General features: G+C 41.1%; 1 protein-coding gene across 3 annotated transcripts in view; it reads left to right on the top strand.

Moving 5' to 3' along the window:
- The window catches only part of FAM222B (family with sequence similarity 222 member B), a 46,059-nt gene extending 32,065 nt beyond the window's left edge, over positions 1 to 13,994 (top strand). For 2 of the 3 annotated variants that reach the window (XM_034752515.1, XM_034752516.1), the window contains exons 2-3: positions 1,504 to 1,631; positions 9,739 to 13,994. In XM_034752515.1, coding sequence (XP_034608406.1) covers positions 1,550 to 1,631; positions 9,739 to 11,324 — 1,668 coding nt within the window. In that variant the 5' untranslated portion in view covers positions 1,504 to 1,549 and the 3' untranslated portion in view covers positions 11,325 to 13,994. The remainder of the gene's footprint in view (positions 1 to 1,503; positions 1,632 to 9,738) is intronic. The other variant, XM_034752517.1, reaches the window with a different exon arrangement.
- The last annotated feature ends 7,259 nt before the right edge of the window (positions 13,995 to 21,253 follow it).

Here is a 21,253-nt window from a genome sequence, read left to right as displayed (position 1 = left end):
GGCTGCTTTTTCTGAAGGTGCTTGTTTTTGTTTAAGGAGGGTTCATGGCTTTTTGTGCTTCTCTAAATGGTGCAAGAATATCAGTTTAACTTTTTTTTCCCCAGTATTTATTTTAACATTATTTACCTGGAGCAAACAAAACCCCATCATCACTTATCTTCTGACCTGCCATGCTGATAAATGGGCTGCTGCATTCCATTAAAGTCAGGATATACAGGATATGGTCTGGCTTCTTGGTGATAGTTGGTCATTTTTCATTTGTTGACCTCTCTCTGTGTTACCTTCACAGTACGGTTTAAAACACAGGTTAGTCTTAGCCACCCTGACATGGTGCAGGACAATCAGCTTTCCTCACAGGATGAAACCTAAGCAGATATGTCTGCAGGGTCAGTCCCACTAGCTAGTCTTGTTAGTGTTATGAAGGGATTTAAAGACTGAGTTATCTGTGCTGAAAAAGCCATTTCTTAACTCTGTGCCTAGGTATAAATGCTTATAAAAGAATTATCCTCTTTAGGTAGATAGCTGATGTGCACCTACAGTTTCTATCTTCCTTCATTTTAGAAGTAGGTTTGATCTGTTTAGATCCAAGGCTGAAAAGGCAGTATAGGTTCCCTGATAGGGGAGTTTTGTAACCCTGAAAGGGAACATAGTGTATGTCAGTTTTGCTCCTCTGTGCAATGTGCTACATGCCACATAACTCTGGATATGGGTTATTCATCCGTCTTGTAACCTTCAGGGAAGCTGTTTTGCTTATAGATAAAATAACTTTATTGCCTGGGTTTATTAGGTTGCAGTTGTGCAGCTTTCTCCATTACTCAAGGACTATAGCTGTTTTATGTCTTATCTTTGAACAGCAGTGTGGTAACTTTTTTTTTTAATGCAATTCATTAGAACCACAGTAGGAGGGCCTGTCATAGGAAATCCAGAACTTTTTTTCCCCTTCAGAATAATCCTGCAAATACAAGTGCCAAAATTTGTAGTTTGTAGGTTAAATGGTAGAAACCTTCCAATACAGGTGAACACTGAGTGTCAGCGTTTTTCATTTCCCAATTGATGTACAGATGTGCAATTATAAATTAAATTAAATTAATGGAGCTATCCCATCTCCCAGAACTGGAAGGGATCTTGAAAGGTCATTGAGTCCAGCCCCCTGCCTTCACTAGCAGGACCAAGTACTGATTTTTTTGCCCCAGATCCCCAAGTGGCCCCCTCAAGGATTGAACTCACAACCCTGGGTTTAGCAGGCCAATGCTCAAACCACTGAGCTATCCTCCTCACCCCCCCGCCATTTTAAAATGTCAGTTTAACCATCACAACCGTTGGAAAGCACATTGTTTCTATAGATAAGTATAAGATGTACTTTATCAACAATACTGCTAATTAAATTGCATCGGTGAACCATGGGTCCGGTCCCTCTTTCACATAGGGATGGCTGTTTGCTTCTATTTCATCACAGTACTCATCCGGGTATTAGAACCTTGAATTGTCTCTCTTTTGTTGCAGTGTGCAGAGGAGTGAATGCCCCATGTTGTGTTAGTGCCTGTCTGCCATGCTGGCCTGTCTGCCAGGACCAGGTGACCTCTCCTTTCAGCTTCTCTCTTACCCGCAGATGAACACTGGACTTCAGAAATGTGAGTGAGGCTTTGCCTTCAGGGTGTGGTTAATTGTTAAATCTGGCACTGGGATAGCTATGAAACAAACATTTAGGTACAGTGGAAAATCTATTGAATATTTGTCTTTTATGTTTTGTCGTGCCTTCAAGGCATCCATCAATAATGGTTGTGAGAAACAGCTATCAAAGTTCAAGCATTAGCAGCTAGCCCTCCCAGTACAACACACTTAAATTCTTGCTCTTTACTAAAAGCATTAGGCAGTGAAACTGTGCCTATTTATTTGACTCTTAATATCATGTTTTTTCTGGTTCCTTTTCACCAAATTGAATTGAAAAGCAGGCACCAGTAGAAGTTAAATCATTCTTAATGCGGAGTTGTTGAAGTTTGTTGTGTTTATATAGGGTTGTATCGCATTCTGATAAAACACAAATCGTTGTAATCTGGCCAGTATTTCCAGTATTCAGAGTGCTCTCTCTCCATCCTGCTGTCTTTCCTGTGGCTCTGGAAATTCTTGCCTAGAGTACAGCGGTAACCAAACAAATTCACTTTCACTAACCTCTTTCGTTCCTGTGACATTTGCACTAATATTTCAGGTGAACCTTCTATTCAGATGCCAGTGTTAGTTTAAGGGAATGGTTTAAATCATCCACTCTTTGTTCCCCGCACTTCCCCTCATCCTTCTGAGATCACTTGAGTCACAAATTGATTCCACAGTTGGGGTGGCAAATAAGAAACTATTCCAAGAGTGTTTTTTAAAGAACTGGGTATAAAGATCTCCTTACAGAAATGTACTTTAGCCTGTCCCTAGTGTGTGCAACTTGTACACGGGGGAAATTCATGTCTCTTGGTTTAGCTTTTGATTTTGAACTTGCTATCACCTTTTCAAATCAAATAATTTACACTCCAATTGTAGTCAAACTAAACAACATGTTATGGTCCATGACTTGCTAATTCAATTTGGCACGGGAATGTTGAGGAATAAAGGTAATCGTCTGCTAGTTATGTAAGTGGGGCCTCCCAGGAGAGAACAAATTCTTGAGACACGTGTGTCTCTTACATCACAGTATTTATAATTTCCCCAAATGTGCTTTGTAATTGCAGTAACAGTTGTGGCGTTAACACAGTTAATATTAACAAGCAGTGGGAAGGACTGCAAGCCAGCCTAAGGAAAGAACAAGTTAAAGAATATTTAGATGCATTCAAGTCATCAGGGCCTGATGAAATTTAGGGTGCTTCAGCTAGTTCCTTTAGTAATCTCGGAACCATTAGCAATTATTTCTGATAACGCATGGCGAATGGATTAGGTCCCAGAGGACTGGAGAAGGGCATACATAACACCTATCTTTCAAAAGGGGAACAAAGAGGGCCTGTGAAACTATAGACCAGTCAGCCTAACATTGGTACCTGGAAAGATACTGGAACAAATTATCAAACAATCAATTTTTAAGCATCTAGAGGATAATAGGGTTATAAGTATAGTCAGTGCGGATTTGTCAAGAACAAATCATGCCAAATCAATCTAATTTCCTCCCTTGACAGGGTTGCTGTCTTAGTGGATAGGGAAGTTGTAGATGTGCTATATCTTGATTTAAGAGTAATGGTTTTGACAGTCCCACGTGACATTCTCATAAGCAAACTAGGGAAATGTGATCTAGTTTAAATTACTATAAAGTGGGTGCAAAACTAAAAGATAGTGTCAATGATTTGCTGTCAAGCTGGGGAGGGGTTTCTAGTGAGATCCCATGGGGTCTGTTCTGGGTCTGGTCTATTCAGTATTTTCACTAATACTTGCACAATGAAGTGGAGAGTATCTTTTTATAAATTTTGCAGATGACACCAATCTGGCACTTTTTGAAGACAGGATTCGAATTCAAAACAACCTTGAAAGTTGGAGAATTGGTTTGAAATCAGCAAGATGAAAGTCAGTTTAGACAAATGCAAAGTACTACACTTAGGAAGGAAAAAATCTAATGCACAACTACAAAATCTAGAATAACTGGTTAGGTGGTAATACTGTTGGAAAAGATGTGGGGGTCTAGTGAATCACAAGTTGACTCTGGCTATGACTATGCTATGGCTTATGTTGCTCAGGAGGTGAATAAACCACCCCCTGAGCGACATAAGTTAAACAGACATAAGTGCCTGTGTGGCCAGGTCTATGTCAGCGGGAGAGCTTCTCCTGCCAACCTAGCTCCTGCCACTTGTGGAGGTGGTTTTATTATGCTGACAGGAGAGCTCTGAATGTGCAGACTAGCCCTGTGAGTCAACACTGTGGTTCAGTTGCGAAAAAGGCTAATAGGACACTTCTGTTAATACACCCCAGAATACTATGTCAGACACGGGAGGAGATTGTCCTGCTCTATTCAACGCTGGTGAGTCCTCGGATAGAATACTATGTCCAGTTCTGGACCCCATGCTTCAGGAAGGATATGTACAAACTGGAGAGAGTCCAGAGGAGAGCAACAAAAATAATAAAAGGTTTAGAAAAGCTGACCTATATGGGGGGGCTAAAAAAAAAACTGGGTATGTTTAATCTTGTGAAAAGAAGACTGAGGGGGCCCTAATAACGGTCCTCAAATATGTTAAGGGCTGTTCTAAAAAGACTGATCAGTTTTCCATGTCCACTGAAGGTAGGACAAGAAGTAAAGTACTTAATCTGCAGCAAGGGAAATTTAGGTTAATATTAGAAAAAACATTTTTGGATAGTTAAGCACTGGGATAGGCTCCCAAGGGAGTTTGTGGCATCCCCATCATTGTCAGTTTTAAGAACTGTTAGATAAACTCCTGTGAGAGAGGGTCTAGGTATAATTTGTCCTGTCTCAGTGGAAGGGGCTGGGCAACTTCTCAAAGCCCCTTCTAGCAGTGGTTTCTGTCGTTGCAGCAAGACAATGTGCCCAGAAAGGGGCTTTCACAATGTGATATGCAAGTAGACTGCCAGCTCATGGCATTCTCCCCCCCGCCTTTTTTTTTTTTTTCCACTTTCCATCTTAATAATATATGTTGAATTTTGTCTTTTCAATTGAAGTATTGCTGACTAAAACTGTGTGGAAGGGGACAGAACTTTCTCACAAAGAAAACCTACAATTCGTTAAAAGGCTTCCTTGGTTGGAGATCACTTCAGAGTATTGGAAAACTTCATACTGAAAGGGCAAATTAGTGAAATCTTTTAATATATTTGTTTGGTGAGATGAGGGTCTGAATTGTGGGCCAATTTCATACTGCATTAGTTCTATATTTTCTAAAGATAACAGGCTAGCATCTCTTAACTTGATATTGCCAGCTCTTTCCAGGCACTGCTTAACATTGGACTGAAAGCACTACCATAACCTCATTTAGGCCTTATCTACACAGGGAAAAAGCCTGCAGTAGCTACTCCCACATTTACTTTCGCTGTTCTCTGCATGTCTTGGTGCACAATAATTTACTGCACTTTGGAAGCGCATTAAGGTAAGCTGTCCAAGAAGTGCTCAATGAGTGTGTCCACACGGAGTTAGTGCTGAGTAGCTAGTGCACTATACATTTGCACCCTAGCTTGCTGCTCACTAATTTTCCTAGTGTAGACAAGCCTTTAGTGAAGAGTTTAGGTACTGTGTTTAAAAGAATTTAGCACATAAAGTAGCTGGCAGACGTTTAAACAGCACTAATGCTTAGCAGTTCCAGTTAGCTCTGATTTATATTGAAAATCAAGATGCCCCCTCTGTGGCAGATGTGTATAAGATTATTTGGTGCATTTCTCCAAATCCAGTATATGCATAAATAGTCTTGCTCCTGGCCAAAGGAAAGCTGAGTTAATAAGCATTTTTAATGAACAATGCGTGGCTTTTGTTGTTGTTTGGGGATGGCTGGGGAAGAGGATTTGAAATAGTCCCATGCTTTTTATAGAAGCCTTAAGAAACTGTATAACTATACCAGATAACCTTTAGTAATAGCCGTTCAGAAAGCCTGAGGAATTTTTTCTAGATATAGCTCTCTGGATCACATTGATCTTGCATTCTATTTAAAGCTCTACATAGTTCCTTCTTTTCTGTCCACCTCCAAATTAAGGGCTTTTTTCCTAAGGGTACTGTATGAAGGAGGAGCTACTAGATGACATGTGAATATTGTGTCTTTTTTGAAACTGATAACAGTGTATATATATATATTTTAAAGACTTTGCAAAAAAAAAACCAAAACTCAATTTTGTAAGATTTCAAGGGAAACCGAGTAACCCTGAAATTTGTCCTTCACCGGTGTGTGGGATTTCTCATTGGTCTCTTACCTGCATTCTGTCTTTACTTCTGCTTCTTAAGTATAATACCGAAGACAGTATCAAAATACTTGAGGCAAAGAATGCATTGTCAAAAAAGCAAAATGCCTTTTTATTGGGCAGTGATCATAGTTTCCGATGCTGTAAAGACAGGTGCCTCAGGCCCTTAAAAGAAAAAGATTGATTGAGATGATGGTGGAGTAGCCACAGTTGAGACTAAGTGTGGGTTTTATATTCCTGGACTAAAAGACAAATCCACAGGCTAAAATTAACTCCTGCCCAAAGACTGAGGAGGCTCATTAAACCTACAGAAAAATTGCAGCGGTTGAGAGCTTTACCCAGGAATCGGGTATAGCTCTTCTTTTTTTGTTTTGAATTTGATTATTGTAAGGATCCTTAAGGCTTGTTATACTTTAATGAATTTTAATGAAAACATAACCATAAGTAGGTTAGAAAGCTGTGGTTTAAAGCCCTAATGTGAAATGCACATAAAGAAAAATGTTAATTTTGTACTGAAATTAAGCAGAGACACATGCCATTGCTAACAAGAAAATATTTCTGATATTGAGAGGTGCACATCTAATTGTTGTATGGACTGGCACAGAAATCTGAACTGATCACAAGTGATGGGGATGTTGGACAGCAAAGACACATTTTGTTTAAATTATGCTTGATATTTTCCCATTCATTTAGTCAACTGAGCTAATCTGTTTTTTCTATCCTACCTAATCCCCATGACTGCTTCACTGTAGTCTTGGAATCCCTGTACTGGTTCTTCAGTCCCCTGAGTTACACCTTAATTCCTGTTTCTGACTTATTCAGTTTTCTCTGTTTTGTTGCCCAAATTGATCCAACAAAAATTAGTCTACTGTGAAGAAAAACTACTGGTGTAACATAATTACATTTTATGTCATGTATGGGAGCCTCAGGAATACGTTCTCTTGATCAGTCCTAAGTAAATTATGGATGTTTTAGCTAGTTCTGGGCAAGAGAGGCATTGACTTTGTAAACTAGAATTACATAGGAGAGAAGGGGGAAAGTGAGGGAATTGATTGTTCACTTCAGAGAGGCCTGTTCAAAGGGGATATGAAAAATGGTTTGTCAGTTACTTAAGATGGGACATCCGGTTTCATCTTGGCACATGTTTAACTTGAACTGAGGCTTGTTTTCACTCTTAAAGTAAAACTATTTAAGGAACTCTGGGATTCAGAGCTATAGATGATAGACGCAAACTGTTCAGTTTTGCATATTAAAATGTGATCAATATTTTAACTGCTTCCCTTGTAATGCATTGTCAAGTACACCCAAGACTGGAAAGGTGGCAAACTATCCAATATACTATATCACTAATAACATTTGTTACCCAGTTTGATATTAGACTTCTGAAATTCTTGTCTAGTTTTTCCATAGACTGTAAAAGAAAGATGTCTTGAAGCGTTAAGTAGAAACTATCTGAAATTGGCCAAGTTCACATAACCCATGGTGCAGAAAGGCCTGGATTCCCTTCAACCTGATCAGTTACTTTTCATCAGAATTACCTAGGCCTGGGCTACACTTGCGGATTCACAGCGCTGCCGTGAAGCGCGAGTGTAGTCGCGCCGCCAGCGCTGCGAGAGCTCTCTCGCAGCGCTGCAAGTACTCCACCTCTCCGAGGGGAATAGCTTGCAGCGCTGCGAGCGAGCGTGCAGCGCTGCAGGCGCTGATTACACTGGCGCTTTACAGCGCTGCGCTCGGGAGGGTGTTTTTTCACACCCCTGAGCGCAGCAAGTGCAGCGCTGTGAATTGCCAGTGTAGTCAAGGCCCTAGCATGTTTCCAGGGTAGGCATCTCTGGAAAAGGCAGAGAAGATCAGAAGGAATAGAAGAACCTGCCAAAAATAAAGCCAACAAAGTTTTGAGAGCTGCTGACAGAAACCTGGCAACAGAGGAGTAGCATTGCTAAGCCTAACTTGGAGACATTCCTGACTTCATTAGAAATGCAAGAGCTCAGTCAAAAGAAGTTAGAACCTGCATAACAGGGTGAGGTGAGACATGAGAACAAAGAGGATGTTTAGGTTAATGAAATACTCATTTGATATTTCTCCTATTAGTAGGGAGGGTGGTAGGTGCCAGTGCTTAAACACCATGGTGAGAGACATCTCAGAACCAATGAAGATGGATAGGTAAACTGCCAGCTGGCATAGCTGAGTGCATGCTGTGCTTATAAATATTTCCATTTTACAAAGGATATGTTTAATTTCGTTCTAACTGCTTCTCCTTTTGGTATCCATCCCATCATCTCCTGCCTTGCCCTTGGTTTCTAAGGACAGCTTTTCTTATAGAAGCAGTTCCCTGCCTTCAGTTTTAGAGACTAAAATTATATGCTCTGTAGACAGTGATTGAAAAGGAGCTAGTAATGCTGCTTAGACCTTAACCGTACTTGGTAGATAACTTCTTGTTGTTTGTTTTCCAAACGGTTGTAATCAAGTGCATATGTTCAAGCAGCGATTTGCCTCCCTGGTAGCAGCCTGATCTCTGGTGAACTGTAGTTCCTAGGTCTCTTCTGCTTGGGACAGTGAGGTACCAAGCGCACTGGTAATGGCCCTGCTGAGCTCTGGAGAAGTCAGCTGCAGAACCCCTACCAGCAAAGCACCGCAGTAGCATGTGGAGGATCTGTGGAGGAGGAGCATGCGTAGGAGCTGAACGTCTTGTTCTATTAGAGGGGAGCTCTATTTGGTGGACAAAATCTGCAAGGTGAAAAATCACCCAAAAAGGGAATGGGATTGAGGAAGACACAAGCCTATATTGGAAGATTTATAAAACTGCTTTTAAAACAGTAGTTTATGAGAGGCAGCCAGTATAGCTGTGAAGGGAAGTGTGCTGTCTGCGTGGAAGGAGACTACAGCAATCTACAAGTGCATTCCACCCTCCTAGATTTTCAGATGGCCTTTGCTGAAATGAACAAATGACAGCCTGGTGCTCAACCTTCAGCCAGGTGGATATCTGCTAAGTGAGAATAAATGGAACGGGATGACTGTCTAGAATAATTTTGTCCACATGTGGTAGATAGTTGTGCCTTTAGGATCTGTTGTGGTACCCTGATTTTAACTTTGTTAGGATACTCTCCCGAACTGACCGTCATAGTGAATATGGAGATTAGTTGAGTAGGGATGGATAGAGTTGAAAGGCACAAAATAATGCATCTTTGCCAGAATGGGAATTATACAATATAACCCGGCGAAACTAGAATTGCTAAAGACTTCTCAAAGAACCTTTGCATGTTTGCCAAAGACAACCGTTTAAAAAAATGTTAATGCCTCAATTTCAGAATAATGCTGAAATTGAAATTCAAGAAGTTTTTAGTTGAAGTGACTTTATATGGGGCTCACACCAACATTCTGTGCATTTTTCCATTCAATTCGCTAACTGCTTTCTCTGTTTCCTAAACTAGAAGCTCGGGATTCCAAGAACGGATTAAGAATGGGGGATAGGGAGATTTAAATTCAGAGAATATTCATTAGGCTGTGGCATTTCCCCCACCTTATCCTGAGTAGAAAATACTCCGAGGTGCAGGCCATCTGATATGTTTGTAATGGCACATCTGTTTTGTCCATTACTCTTCGAGGATTAATGTAATTACAAGCATTTTCTGAATAAACTTAGTTTAAGAAATGGTTTGGTTCAATTTTTACTCCCTTCAGGCTAGTCTTGCCTGAAGTTGAGTGGTGCGTCATGTTGGTTTCCACTGGTGAAGAGAATCAGATAACTGGTGCTTGCCCGTTGGTTTTGGGAAGATACAGCTCTTTTATCTTTTGAATGCTTTTTTACCATAACTTGCTTGTTCTGAGAGAAAGCGGTTTCTTACCAGGGTCAGTACTGATGGATTCCCTCTTTCTCCACAGGGGACACTACACAGAAGATGAGATCTGCACAGTATCCTACCCCAGCAGAATTGGATGCTTATGCTAAGAAGGTTGCCAACAATCCACTGACTATAAAAATTTTTCCAAACAGCGTCAAAGTTCCCCAGAGGAAACACATACGCCGTACTGTGAATGGACTTGATACTTCAGGCCAGAGGTATAGTCCTTACCCGTCTCAGCCCACCACAAAAACAGGCCTGCTCGCGATAGTCAAATCTCCAGCTAAAGGAATGATCAAAGACTTTGACGGAACACGCACACGTCTGCTGCCGGAAGCAATGATGAATCCCCCTTCCACACCATACGTTGCACCTAGCACTTTAAACCACCCCCAGGCGCTTGCTCGCCAGCAGGCCCTTCAGCATGCACAGACTCTGCCACACCCCCAGAGTATACCGCAGCCACAGACTTTGCAGCACCCTCAGGGTATGCTGCAGCCACAAAGCTTAACACACCCTCAGGGTATACCGCAGCCGCAGACTTTGCAGCACCCTCAGAATATGCAGCAGCCACAGAGCCTGCAGCATCCTCCGACCATGGCACATCAGACTCTGCAGCACCCTGCAAACACTCTGCTGCAGCCAGGTTTACATGGAAGCAGAAAGATGCCGGATGCAGATGCGCCGCCGAATGTGACCGTGTCTACCTCAACCATTCCCCTCTCTATGGCTGCCACTCTTCAGCAGAACCAGCCACCAGACCTGAGCAGCATCGTGCACCAGATTAACCAGTTCTGCCAGGCCAGAGCTGGCATTAGCACTACCTCAGTATGTGAGGGACAGATTGCAAACCCTAGCCCCATAAGTCGCAACCTGCTTATCAATGCAAGTACCAGGGTATCTACTCACAATGTTCCTACTCCCATGCCTTCCTGTGTAGTAAACCCTGTAGATCATGCTGCTGCTATTCCTTCTTCTGCCTCTGTTAATGTACCCATGGTAAACATCAACAGGGTGCCATCTGCATACCAGAATGAAATGAAATCGGTTGCATGGAACCAGCATCAGCTTGCACATCTCCAGCAAATGTGTGGCGATGCTGCTGGACCTACTGGACTTGCGGGGAAGCACCCTCAGAGAGAGATTGCAGGGCAAGGTTTTCCTGGTAAAACTTCAAACTACCCTCAAGAACTGTGCATGGGCCAGTCTTTCAACTTAAAGCCTCCTATTGAGAAGCCTACACCTTCCCCACCTGTGAATGGATTGCAGGGACCCTTGCCATATACTAATGGGCACTATTTCCAGCCCATATGGAATAACATTCTGCCCACACCGAATAGTGACAGCTCTGGCTCACAGGACCTTGCCATGCCTTTTCATGGAGGACAGCCAGCAGGGGCACCACTAGATTGTGCAGCAGGAGCTCATTATCGAGCCGGAGCTGGTTCATCCAGCCAGAATAGTGTGATGCAGACCATGGATTACCTAAGTGGGGACTTCCAGCAGGCTTGCTTCAGAGATCAGAGTATGGCTGTGCTGGGAAAAGTCCATCGCCCTCCCATGAACCGAGCGCCTGAACCAACTGATAGTCGAAATCTTCATATTCAGCACCCGGGGTATAGATAGGCTGCAGTCACTTTCACAGACAAAATTAGAGGTTTAGTCTTAATTTTAATTAATAAGCAAAGTATTTTTAATTTGCAAACTTGTGTGATCATTATAATCATTGAAACAAGACTTCATGTGTATTTAAAAGCTTTACATCCACATTTTCTCCTGTTGGCATCAAATATATAACATGTCTTTTGTTTCAAATAACTTGATTACACTACTGCACCCCACAGCTGTTTCTTCACCACAGAATCCTCTTTGCTCAGCTTTTGCCTTCTGCTTGGTGACTACTTGCTGGACTATTAAATTGCTGCAGGGTTCACAGTTGCATCTGATAGCCAGCTCTTTAAAGAGCTAGTTAGCATAGATGCTTACATTTCCATCTAAATGTCCTCTGCAGATTAAGAGCAACAGAATTTGTCAGGAAGTAGGGCTTAGTTTCAACTCTAAAGCCTGTTTCATTAAATGCATTAAACATTGACCATTTGCACTGTCTAGAGGCTTATTTAATTGAAAAGGAAGCCTACCTTTGAAAGGATTTAGCTAGGGTTATATATTTAGGCATTAACATAGGAAGAAGCTTTTTGCTAGCTCTTGCAGAGAGTTCTGTGTTTATCATTTTGACTTTGGTCTATCTCCAGAGTCAAAAGTCCCTCAGATCTTCTGGACATATTGTTGAGGACAGGGTATGGGAGTGGCAGTTTTAGGATGTAGAGTACATAGCTGCAATAGTAGCTGCCTCCTTCCCTCTTTGCTTCCACTTCACCATTTTAAAGCTAACTATGTCTGAACCCCTCGCTGCTAGGAGTCTGGATTTCCTGATACAAAGTGCTGTATTGAGGTTTTATTCCAGGAATCTAGACCCATTGACGACCCCACAAAGGGTTCAGTTGCTCCTCCGGTAGGTAGAATTAATTTCAGGGTAGATCAGCATATTTAGAAGTCCGTCTCCACTGTAAAGGTAAGGGCACATAGTGACTGGCATGGCGTTCTCACATTCCGACAGCATCAATGAAATGAAAGGTATTTGCTATGAAATGAAGCTCTAGCCATGAGGCGTGGTGGAACTTACAACTCGATATTCTTGTATGTTAAAGCACCACCATAGATATGATAGAACAGTTCTCATATCTGGGAATTACCATTTAAGCTATTTTTAAAGTACTCTTTTCCCAGATTCTTTGTGCCTAACTACTTCTCTTCCCTCCCCACGTCACCTAAAGCAGCTAAATGAGTTGGTGACCAATAGAACACTAACTATTGGATAACCTCAGTGTCTCATTCTCTTCAGTCTATTGAAACATCCCTTCTTTTGACGCTAAATTTATTGTAAGTAGGAAGTTTCTCATCTCTGTAAGTGAGACTAATACTTGAACATAATGATCACAGTTGAGTTTGGAATTTAAAAAAAAGTAAATGCATTGATTCTTTATATGTACACTGGCTAAAAATATTGCTCTACACTGTAACTTTTAAGTGTAATATTTCTGTATGAATGTCGCCTGGTAGCGTGGGTTTGAGTAGCATTGTGTATGAGTGAACCCACTGGCCTCTGCCATTCACTGGCCTCCCTCACAGCCCTTTGAAAAACAAAGCCTTAAGTATTTGCTCCTTGAACTTTCCTTAATGAGCATGATTTAAAATCTTAAGACATCATACAAAATTTAAAAAAAAAAAAAAAAAACACACAACAAACTTACAAGTTTTGAAGTGATGTCATAGTTGGCTAGAGATTCTTAAAGATTTTCGTAAATGGAAAAAATTAGAAAACATTTATTTGTATCTTTTAATTTAGACGTGTAGTTCTGGGCTGTAACAAATATTTAGGTTTCAAAGCTTAGCAGAGTACGTTTTCTGATTCCTTGCGTAAGATAGTACACTTACACCATGACATTATTTAAATTCTTTTAAGTGTACTATAAACCGCTCTTTAGTGATTACTCTTTAGCAAAGTTAAGCAGTCTGACTAAAGACGGATTAAATTATGTGTTGGCTTGTGTTGCCTTATATTTAAAAGGAAAAATTGCCTGATTGTGTTATGCCAAATGATAGCAACATGAAGTCCTAATTTATTGTTTATAATCGTATTCCTGCAGTCTTTGTGAAAACTGGTAAATATACATCTATGAAAGAACTAAAACCTAAGGCTTTTCATGCAATATTTTTCTGAATACATTATCTTGGAAGCCAAGGATTGAGTCTGAAGCTGCTTCCCTTCCATTTTCCCGGTCGCCTTTTCCCCTCCTCCAAATTGATCTAGGGCTGTGCTATGACTTTAACATTTCCCACTAAGTTAGTTATCATAAGGTGTTCTGCTACTGAAATACCTACTTTTTATTCAGTTCATTAGCCTGCTGCAAATACAAACCCCAGACTGTGATTCTCCTTCTGCCCTCCCCCCAAAACAGAGAGCTAGTGAAATCCCATGTTTTGGCTCTTGAAAAAAAGTGGTTTAAATGTCTGAAGTTATGCTAATGTTACAGTAAGCCATGGAAGATAGTCTGAGAGTCTTGTCATGAGTTGTTCTGCACTAATAACTGCAAATAGAATCATCACCTCTGAGACTTTGGCCTGGTGCAGCAGGACTGTGAAGCAAAAATATTCAAGACACATCCAGGTAGGACATTCCATTAGCCTGTTCAAAAAATAAGAACAATTTTGCTATTAAAACCTACTCAGATATTTCGCCTTGTTCGGAGTCCAATTTTTATTGAAAATAACTACATTTCTGCGTCAGTGTATGACTAACAGCTTTTTCTTATACTTAAGAGATTTTTACCCTTTTTTTAATCAATGTTTTTGTTCACTTACATGCTTAGTTTATAGACACAACCTGTAAAAGAAACCTTTACTCCAACATGAACCCAGCAATAAGGGTCCAATAAAGGGCCCCACTGGATATGCACGATTGCTCAAATGATAACAAAGGATAGAGTGGTACTTAGTATCATTTGGTAGAATCTTTTTATTTTGGGACTGTCTTGTGCAGAGTGATGCTCTGGTGTGGTTAGTAGGAGCCATGCTTTGGACTTCTAGAAACACTTCGCAGTATTCATTCAGTTTGATATTTTTCCTTCTTCCAGTTCCTGCTATAATTTTACTAATACAAAGATGAGTAACTGGTTCTAAGGAAAATAGAGCATTCTGGTCCTGTTCCATGCAATATTGAATGCTGTGAAAGTCTCCCTAGCTAGTGGAACACGGTTGTGCATGTGTTTAATTTGTACAGCACTTTTGTAAACTCTAGGCTTTCACTTGAGTCTTTGACATAGATGGGTGTCTTCCATTGGAATTTACACCACTGTTCCGATTAGAGCACTTCCAGCTTTCCACTCCTCCTCCACTGAAAGGTCAAGCACTTATGACCTCTGATGCAAATCTCTTGCTTCCCCATTTCCATGACTGTATATGGGTGAAATCAGTCTTGGACATTTATGGAAGAATTCTTTCCTTTGGGGGGGGGAAAGTAAGGAGCTAAATATTTCATGTGTTTTTCTCAGTGAGCTCTGGACTACTTTATGCTGTGCTGTCAGCACCATAATCTATCCCCTCCTCATGCACTGCACTGGTTCAGCACTATATTGCTATGCGGACACTTCTGCTGGTTTCTAATGACTTACTTCTGCCCAATGGAGGTTGTTACTAAACAGAGCAGAGAGGGGATAAGTGTGAAAGTGGTGTAAAGGCTTCCAATGGGAAACTTCCATCCCTGCTGTATCTTTTTTATTGAGCAGAGGCTTTGAAGCTGTTAAATCATCAGCCCAATTTGTTACAGCCCAAAGTTAACATTTTATAATGACACTTGTGAATTTTCTTTCTTAGAGAACCTTTTCTGAAGCTTATGATGTGAAAGATGTCTCCACAGAACTCGGCCATTCCCGTAGAAACCAAACAGAAATGTTTGCTGTGGAGAGAATCGGGAATTGCTGCTGTATTTCATTAAAACACATACTGATTATATACGCTGCTTTTCATGTGCTACGGGTATAACGAGAACCTTTTCTTTTCAATTTTTTTTCTTTCTTTTGGTCTTCAGGAAAAATAAAAAGTAAAGCCAAAAAGTCCTGTTCCCTCTGCCCCTTCTGCTGTTTTTATGCAGTGCGAATGAATGAGGCTTGCTTGGCCTATGGTATTCAACTGATGTAACCAATGGCTTCAGGATGGACGTTTGCTGTAATAGTCTAACTTCTGGCCAAACATGTTCCCAGAGAAATTTGGGAAGGGCTGCATCTGGGAGTTCAAATACTTTAGGAGCATCCTAGATATCCTTTTGCAGTAAAAGCACTAAGAAATTCTGTGAGACTATTATGTCGTGGAAAACTGCAGGCCAAAAAATGGTGAAATTCCTGAAGAAGTCTGGTTTTGGGCTGGGTTTTCTCCATTCTGGTCTTTCTATCTCGAGAGCTGTGGGGATGTTTTCTCTTTTAGTTTGATGTCATGAAAAATTGTTCTTACCTTGAAAACTCGAAAGTTACTGTCACTGTCCTCCTGTCTCCTCTCCACTGCATTTTTCAGGTAGAGTGGAGATGAACTCTCCCCAGATGCCAGTATGAGTGCTTTGCCAGCTGGAAGGCTTAGAATGAAGCAGAAACAAGGTGCTGCATAGGCAAGTTGAGCACCTCTTCAAAGTAACCATCTTTTGTGAGCGTTCAGTGAGAAACTTCCCATTAACCCATTGGTTTGTGGTGTGCTCCAGTTCTTGGGAGCAGCTCCAGTTTTCCCAAGCACACCTTGCTCTGGCTATTCTTAGGAGCTGAATCCCCTTATGAATCCAGCATAAAGGAATATTGAAAAGAAACCACCTTACCCCATTGGAGATGCCCACAGGGGTTGGGTAGGTCAGGTCTCAGCAAACCCCAAAGTAAACAGATTGTTTGTTCTACAACACTCCAATTGGAAAATGGGCAAAGTGGCTATGGCAAGGCAGACTAATCTACCACCTCCTCCATCTCAAATAAACTGTGACTTGCCAGTTAGTAAAATGTACTGCCGTTTTCTCCTCCTGAGAAGTAAGAGGTATAGGAGGAAGATTCAAGGTGAGATTTTTAAAGGATTCTAAAAGGATACTTTACCACACCTTATTTTAACAAGGCAGAGAGAATAAAAATCTTTGAGGAGAGGGACAAAGCTTGTGCTAGTTGGAAGGTCTGCTCCATGGCTCACCTGCTGTGTGACTATCAGAAGTTATTAGATTGTATGCCCTTTCCATGTAAGGGCAAACTAAATCCAAGGTGGCATGTGTCTGTCTGGAAAGGTGGAACTGTGGCGACTCCCTTTATTCCTGTTAAGAGTGTGCAGCGAGTAACTTGGGTGATGTCATAGCCAAACAAGGTTCTTCATTTACTAGTATAATTTTTAAACCTGGATTTGAAAAGGGAGTTGATCAAGTTTGCAGGATTCTCTCCTATAACTGAAGGTTATAGCCAGGGACACTTTTTCCATTCTATAATGAATATACATCTAATTTACATGATGTAACTAGAGCATAGGTAAAGTCCATCTTTCCCTGAGCAGAGAAAGGGACTGTATTGGCTTCAAATCATCCCTCCTGGACTTGCTGGAAATGCACTCAATGAACGTTTAAATCCCACTGATACTAACTTGTATCTTCCAGGCTGTGTATCATCATTCCCCTGATCTCAGAACTCTGGGTATTTTGGGCTGGTGTGGATGTCTGGTTCCGCTACTGGAAAAAATATTCCATTTATACCACGGGTCTCATCTTCTCCACAAACACAGGAACATTAATTGTAAACTGTTATCTACTGGGGGAGGATAGGCCTTGAAATACATATCTCCTGGACATTAGGAGGTCTGAACTGCTTATGCAGATGGTTCTTCATAGGTCACTAAAAAAGAACTCTGTTGGAATTTATTTGACCTGTTCCAAGTGTTGCTGTATCTTTTGAAGGGCACAGGATAGGAGTAGGAAGTCAAGGAAGGGTTAAAATCTACCTGCTTGTACATAAATCCCTTTCTACTTCACTGATGTCTTGTATAGCTGTAGTAATGAGAGACTGTGTGCAAATATTAAGAGGTTGTATGAACACCCCCACAGTGAGAGGAGTTAAAACACCCCAGAACTAAGTTGCCAACCAGTTGGGGAATGTAGTAAACGCAAATGATTAACAAGCTAAACCAAAGGCACCGAGCATCGTGCCCAAACAGCTGCAGGCTACAAGGAGTTCCAAAGTCTCTAGGGCCTTCTCTGAAGCTCTCCCTTGGTTCAATTGGGATTAAGCTGAAATGCTGCTTCTCCGCTGGGTGCTTGCTTTCATCAGCAAGGGTGTGTGTGTGGGGAGGGTGGGTTGTTTGTGGTGTAACCTCTTCTCCATTCTAAATTCCCCTGGTGCTGTTGTATTTGGGAAAGTGTTTGAGTTCTTGATGCAAGGCAGCGCTTGTGTCAGCTTAGCTCATGTCCTGAACTGAAAAGCATTGGCAGATTTTCTGCCTCTTGATCTGGGGGGGGTTAAAAGTGAGTGAGTGCTGGTGAAGCATTCCGGGTTACAGACCACAGCAGTGGTTTAAGTTGTGCAGTCTAATACACATAACACTAGACTTCGCTACGGATGAGCTGTGAATGTCCCACTCTCTAAAGATGATCTATTGCTGCAGGATTTCCATAGCTGGGTTTTAGCTCCTTGGCATGAGACTGCTGAAATCCCTTCACTTTTAGTGGTTCTTTTGAGTCACGAGAGCAGCAGTAGCAAGGTAGACTGTGAGTCATGTCACCTATTGGCTGTTGCAAGCTGTGTGTTACTCAATATAAATACTCTTCCTTTCAGTGATCCATTGGGTTTCCTCTTGGCCACAACGGCCAAAGGAGATCTTTTGGAAACATGGCATCTGCACTGCGCCAAGTCTATCAAAACTCCTGTATCCTTCTCAGATTTATTCTTATTTTCTAGTCAGTCCTAAACTGCTGCCTTTATTTTTCATGAAGTGCTTCTCTTCAGTGCCTTGGCACCTTATTTTGGCATGGGATGATATTTCACTGCCATTTCTAGAGATGTGATCAAACTCCTAATGTTAGTGAGATCTAGCCATGCTGAATGTCACCAATTTAAATATGAATGGAGCTTTGGCCCTGTGCCCATCGTGATCTGCTGTCCTCCCGGAACAAATGCACACATGGACTTTTACTGGTTATAAAACTCTGCTCTGAATGACCTGGAGAGGACAGACTAGATTGTGAGCTCTTTAAGGCCGGGTCACTCTCTTACTCAGTTTGCATTGCGTCAGCGTTGTGGGGCCCTGGTCCGAATAAGGAATACACTTCTCGGTGGGAAATTGCTGTGTTACTTGGGGAACCCAGAGTAGAGCTACACTAGCAATAACTGTTCGAAGTGTGACTATTACTGGCACATGGGCAAATTGTAATAAGGTTATTGTAGTATTTTATCTAACTAATATGACCTAATTTCAAGGCAATTGGGTACAAGCCATTACTTCACTTGGGGGATTCTGATATCCTGAGGACAGACTAAAACTAAAGCAGTCAAGTCACACTAGGATGTAATTAGTCCCACAATAAAACTTTCTCCTCCTCTGGCCCCTGTCCAAACTTCATATTTCTGAAAAGAAAAAGTTAGAAACTTTTCCAGTTTTTAAAAGAGAAATTAAAAGCAAGTCTCAAATCCATTTATCAACGTGAAGCAGTAACATCTCCGACATTTTGGCTGAGTGACATTGATTTAATCCATGGGAGTATTGGCACTAGGGAATCTAGTTGTGTTATAAGCAACAGAGGGTCCTGTGGCACCTTTAAGACTAACAGAAGTATTGGGAGCATAAGCTTTCGTGGGTAAGAACCTCACTTCTTCAGATGCAAGTAATGGAAATCTCCAGAGGCAGGTGTTAGAACTGGTTAGTTGTGTTATATGACCATGGATGGCAATTCTAATTAATCCTCCAAGTGATGCCTGCCTTAAAAAACAGCCTTCATCCTTAAACAAGCTGGCAGGCATCATATGGCTTTTTGAAAACTGCTCTGTACCTAGATAGCAAAGGCTTAGTAGAATTCAAAAAAGGGTTAGCTATTGATTTAGATAATGAGAACTCCACAGTTACATTAGGATTATAAAAAAGTGATGCCATGCCTCAGGGCATAAGACAATCACTGACTGTTGTGGGTAAGAAGACATACCCCCATCAATTAGTTATTCCATAATTATCCACTTCTTGCAGCTTCCTCTGAAGCGTTTGGTACTGGTCTCTGTCAGAGAAAAGATGCTAAACTAGTGGGGCTACATTTTACACACAAGGTAAATCTATACTACACCTTTATTTTAAATTTCCCGGAAGCTTTTATTTAAAACTTAACACTTTGAGAGCTTTCATTTAGTACTAGACAAGCTGAGAATATTTCCCCAAATGAATCCTAAGAGATAGTCTCTGTTTCTCGATTCCTCGTAGAAGTTGGCTGTGCTATCCTTGCAGTGGTTTTGCAGCCTGGTTTAAAAAACCAGTGTTGCAAACATGTTAAGGTTAAGAGGTGCTTAAAGATTCCTTTGACACTTAAATGTATGCATTGCATGAGAAGTGCAAGATTTTCCCTAATTGCAAAGTAACTAAGTAAACATGTCTTGGAGTGCTAAGTTAATCACAAGTTACCAATTTCAATGGTTATCTAAGTGTGATCCTTGGGAGCTATTAAAGCAACACTGTGGCAATCCTCACTTTTAAGATTGCAAAGGAATAAAGTGCAAAGTAGCAGTGAAAGCAGAGGTTGTGTAACATAAATGCTTTGGTAGTGGAAGGAGCATTTCATACTCTCAGGATCATTTCTGCCCATGGGTCTAGCAAGGTTGTTTTTCTCTTGCCTGGAGCCCTGCATTTTGGCTTTGATTTCTGAATTAATATTGCAGCCAAGCAGATGGTGCCCTGGCTAGGGGATGTAGCACACCCTTTATCACATGTCCCATGCTTCTACATCATTTGATCAATAGTTTTGATGTAACATGCATACATGGAGTAGGGGGAGAGCCATCAATGATATGTACGGTAGCACTGCAAATGGTCGCTCCAGCTGGGCACAGAAGTTATGGATGGAAAACCTGTTAAATAATCTAATCCATCTCCTGTGGCCAAGTGCAGATTGCTTTCTGCATCCTGTTTTGTAATAAATTGTCTTAAGTAGCCAAGTGAAATGCTCAGGAGTTGTCACAGCAGTGGTCTATCTAGTCCAGTATCCTGTGTCTAACTTGGGCAGTACCAGATACTTAAGAGAAGATGTAAGAAACCATATAGTGCACCATTCTGGCATACCTCTTAGGTGAAGTGTTTTCCTAGCTCTGATGGTGAGTGGTTGGCATGAGGGTTTAAATCCCTTAAATAAAGATGGCCTATTTAATGTAACTCTGGATGTGTGCCGATCCACTTAAGTGTCTCCTTTTAGGAATTTCACTTAGGAGGTGATGTGGTGTGGCAGAGTTCGAGTTTTTGTTCACTGTATATACAAGTGTTTCCTTTTATCAGCTGAAAATGTTTGCCTTTCAGTTTCATTGGATGTCCCTTGCTCATGCTGTAATGGAGAGGATAAACAGGAGCACCCAATTTACCAGTGCTATATGTATCATTGACTTAATACTCTATCTGTGGGCTTATTCACTGCCTCTCTGAATCAGTCTCTCGTATACAAATCCCTCTGCTGTTTAATTCTTTGACTGTCTCTAGACTCCTATTTTTGCTACATCTCTCTTCAGATGGAGTCATCACAACTGAACACAAATATTCCAGCTTCAGTGCTGTCTTATGAAATGCACTTGGTGGTACACCGTTCTGAAATGAACTTTATTTTATTTTACTTTATTTCTAAAAACATATGTTCTTATGTTCTTAACTTCAGTGAATGTTTAATTCTAACAGTCTTTTGTAACATTAGTTATGCTATCACACTGCATGCTACAAGACAGTAAATACTTATAATAGATATGGCTACAGGA

This window comes from Trachemys scripta, chromosome 18, assembly GCF_013100865.1.
Source record: "Trachemys scripta elegans isolate TJP31775 chromosome 18, CAS_Tse_1.0, whole genome shotgun sequence".
NCBI classification, from domain to species: domain Eukaryota; kingdom Metazoa; phylum Chordata; order Testudines; family Emydidae; genus Trachemys; species Trachemys scripta.
Note: the sequence above shows the minus strand (reverse complement) of the source record. Positions and strands in the feature narration are given on the sequence as shown.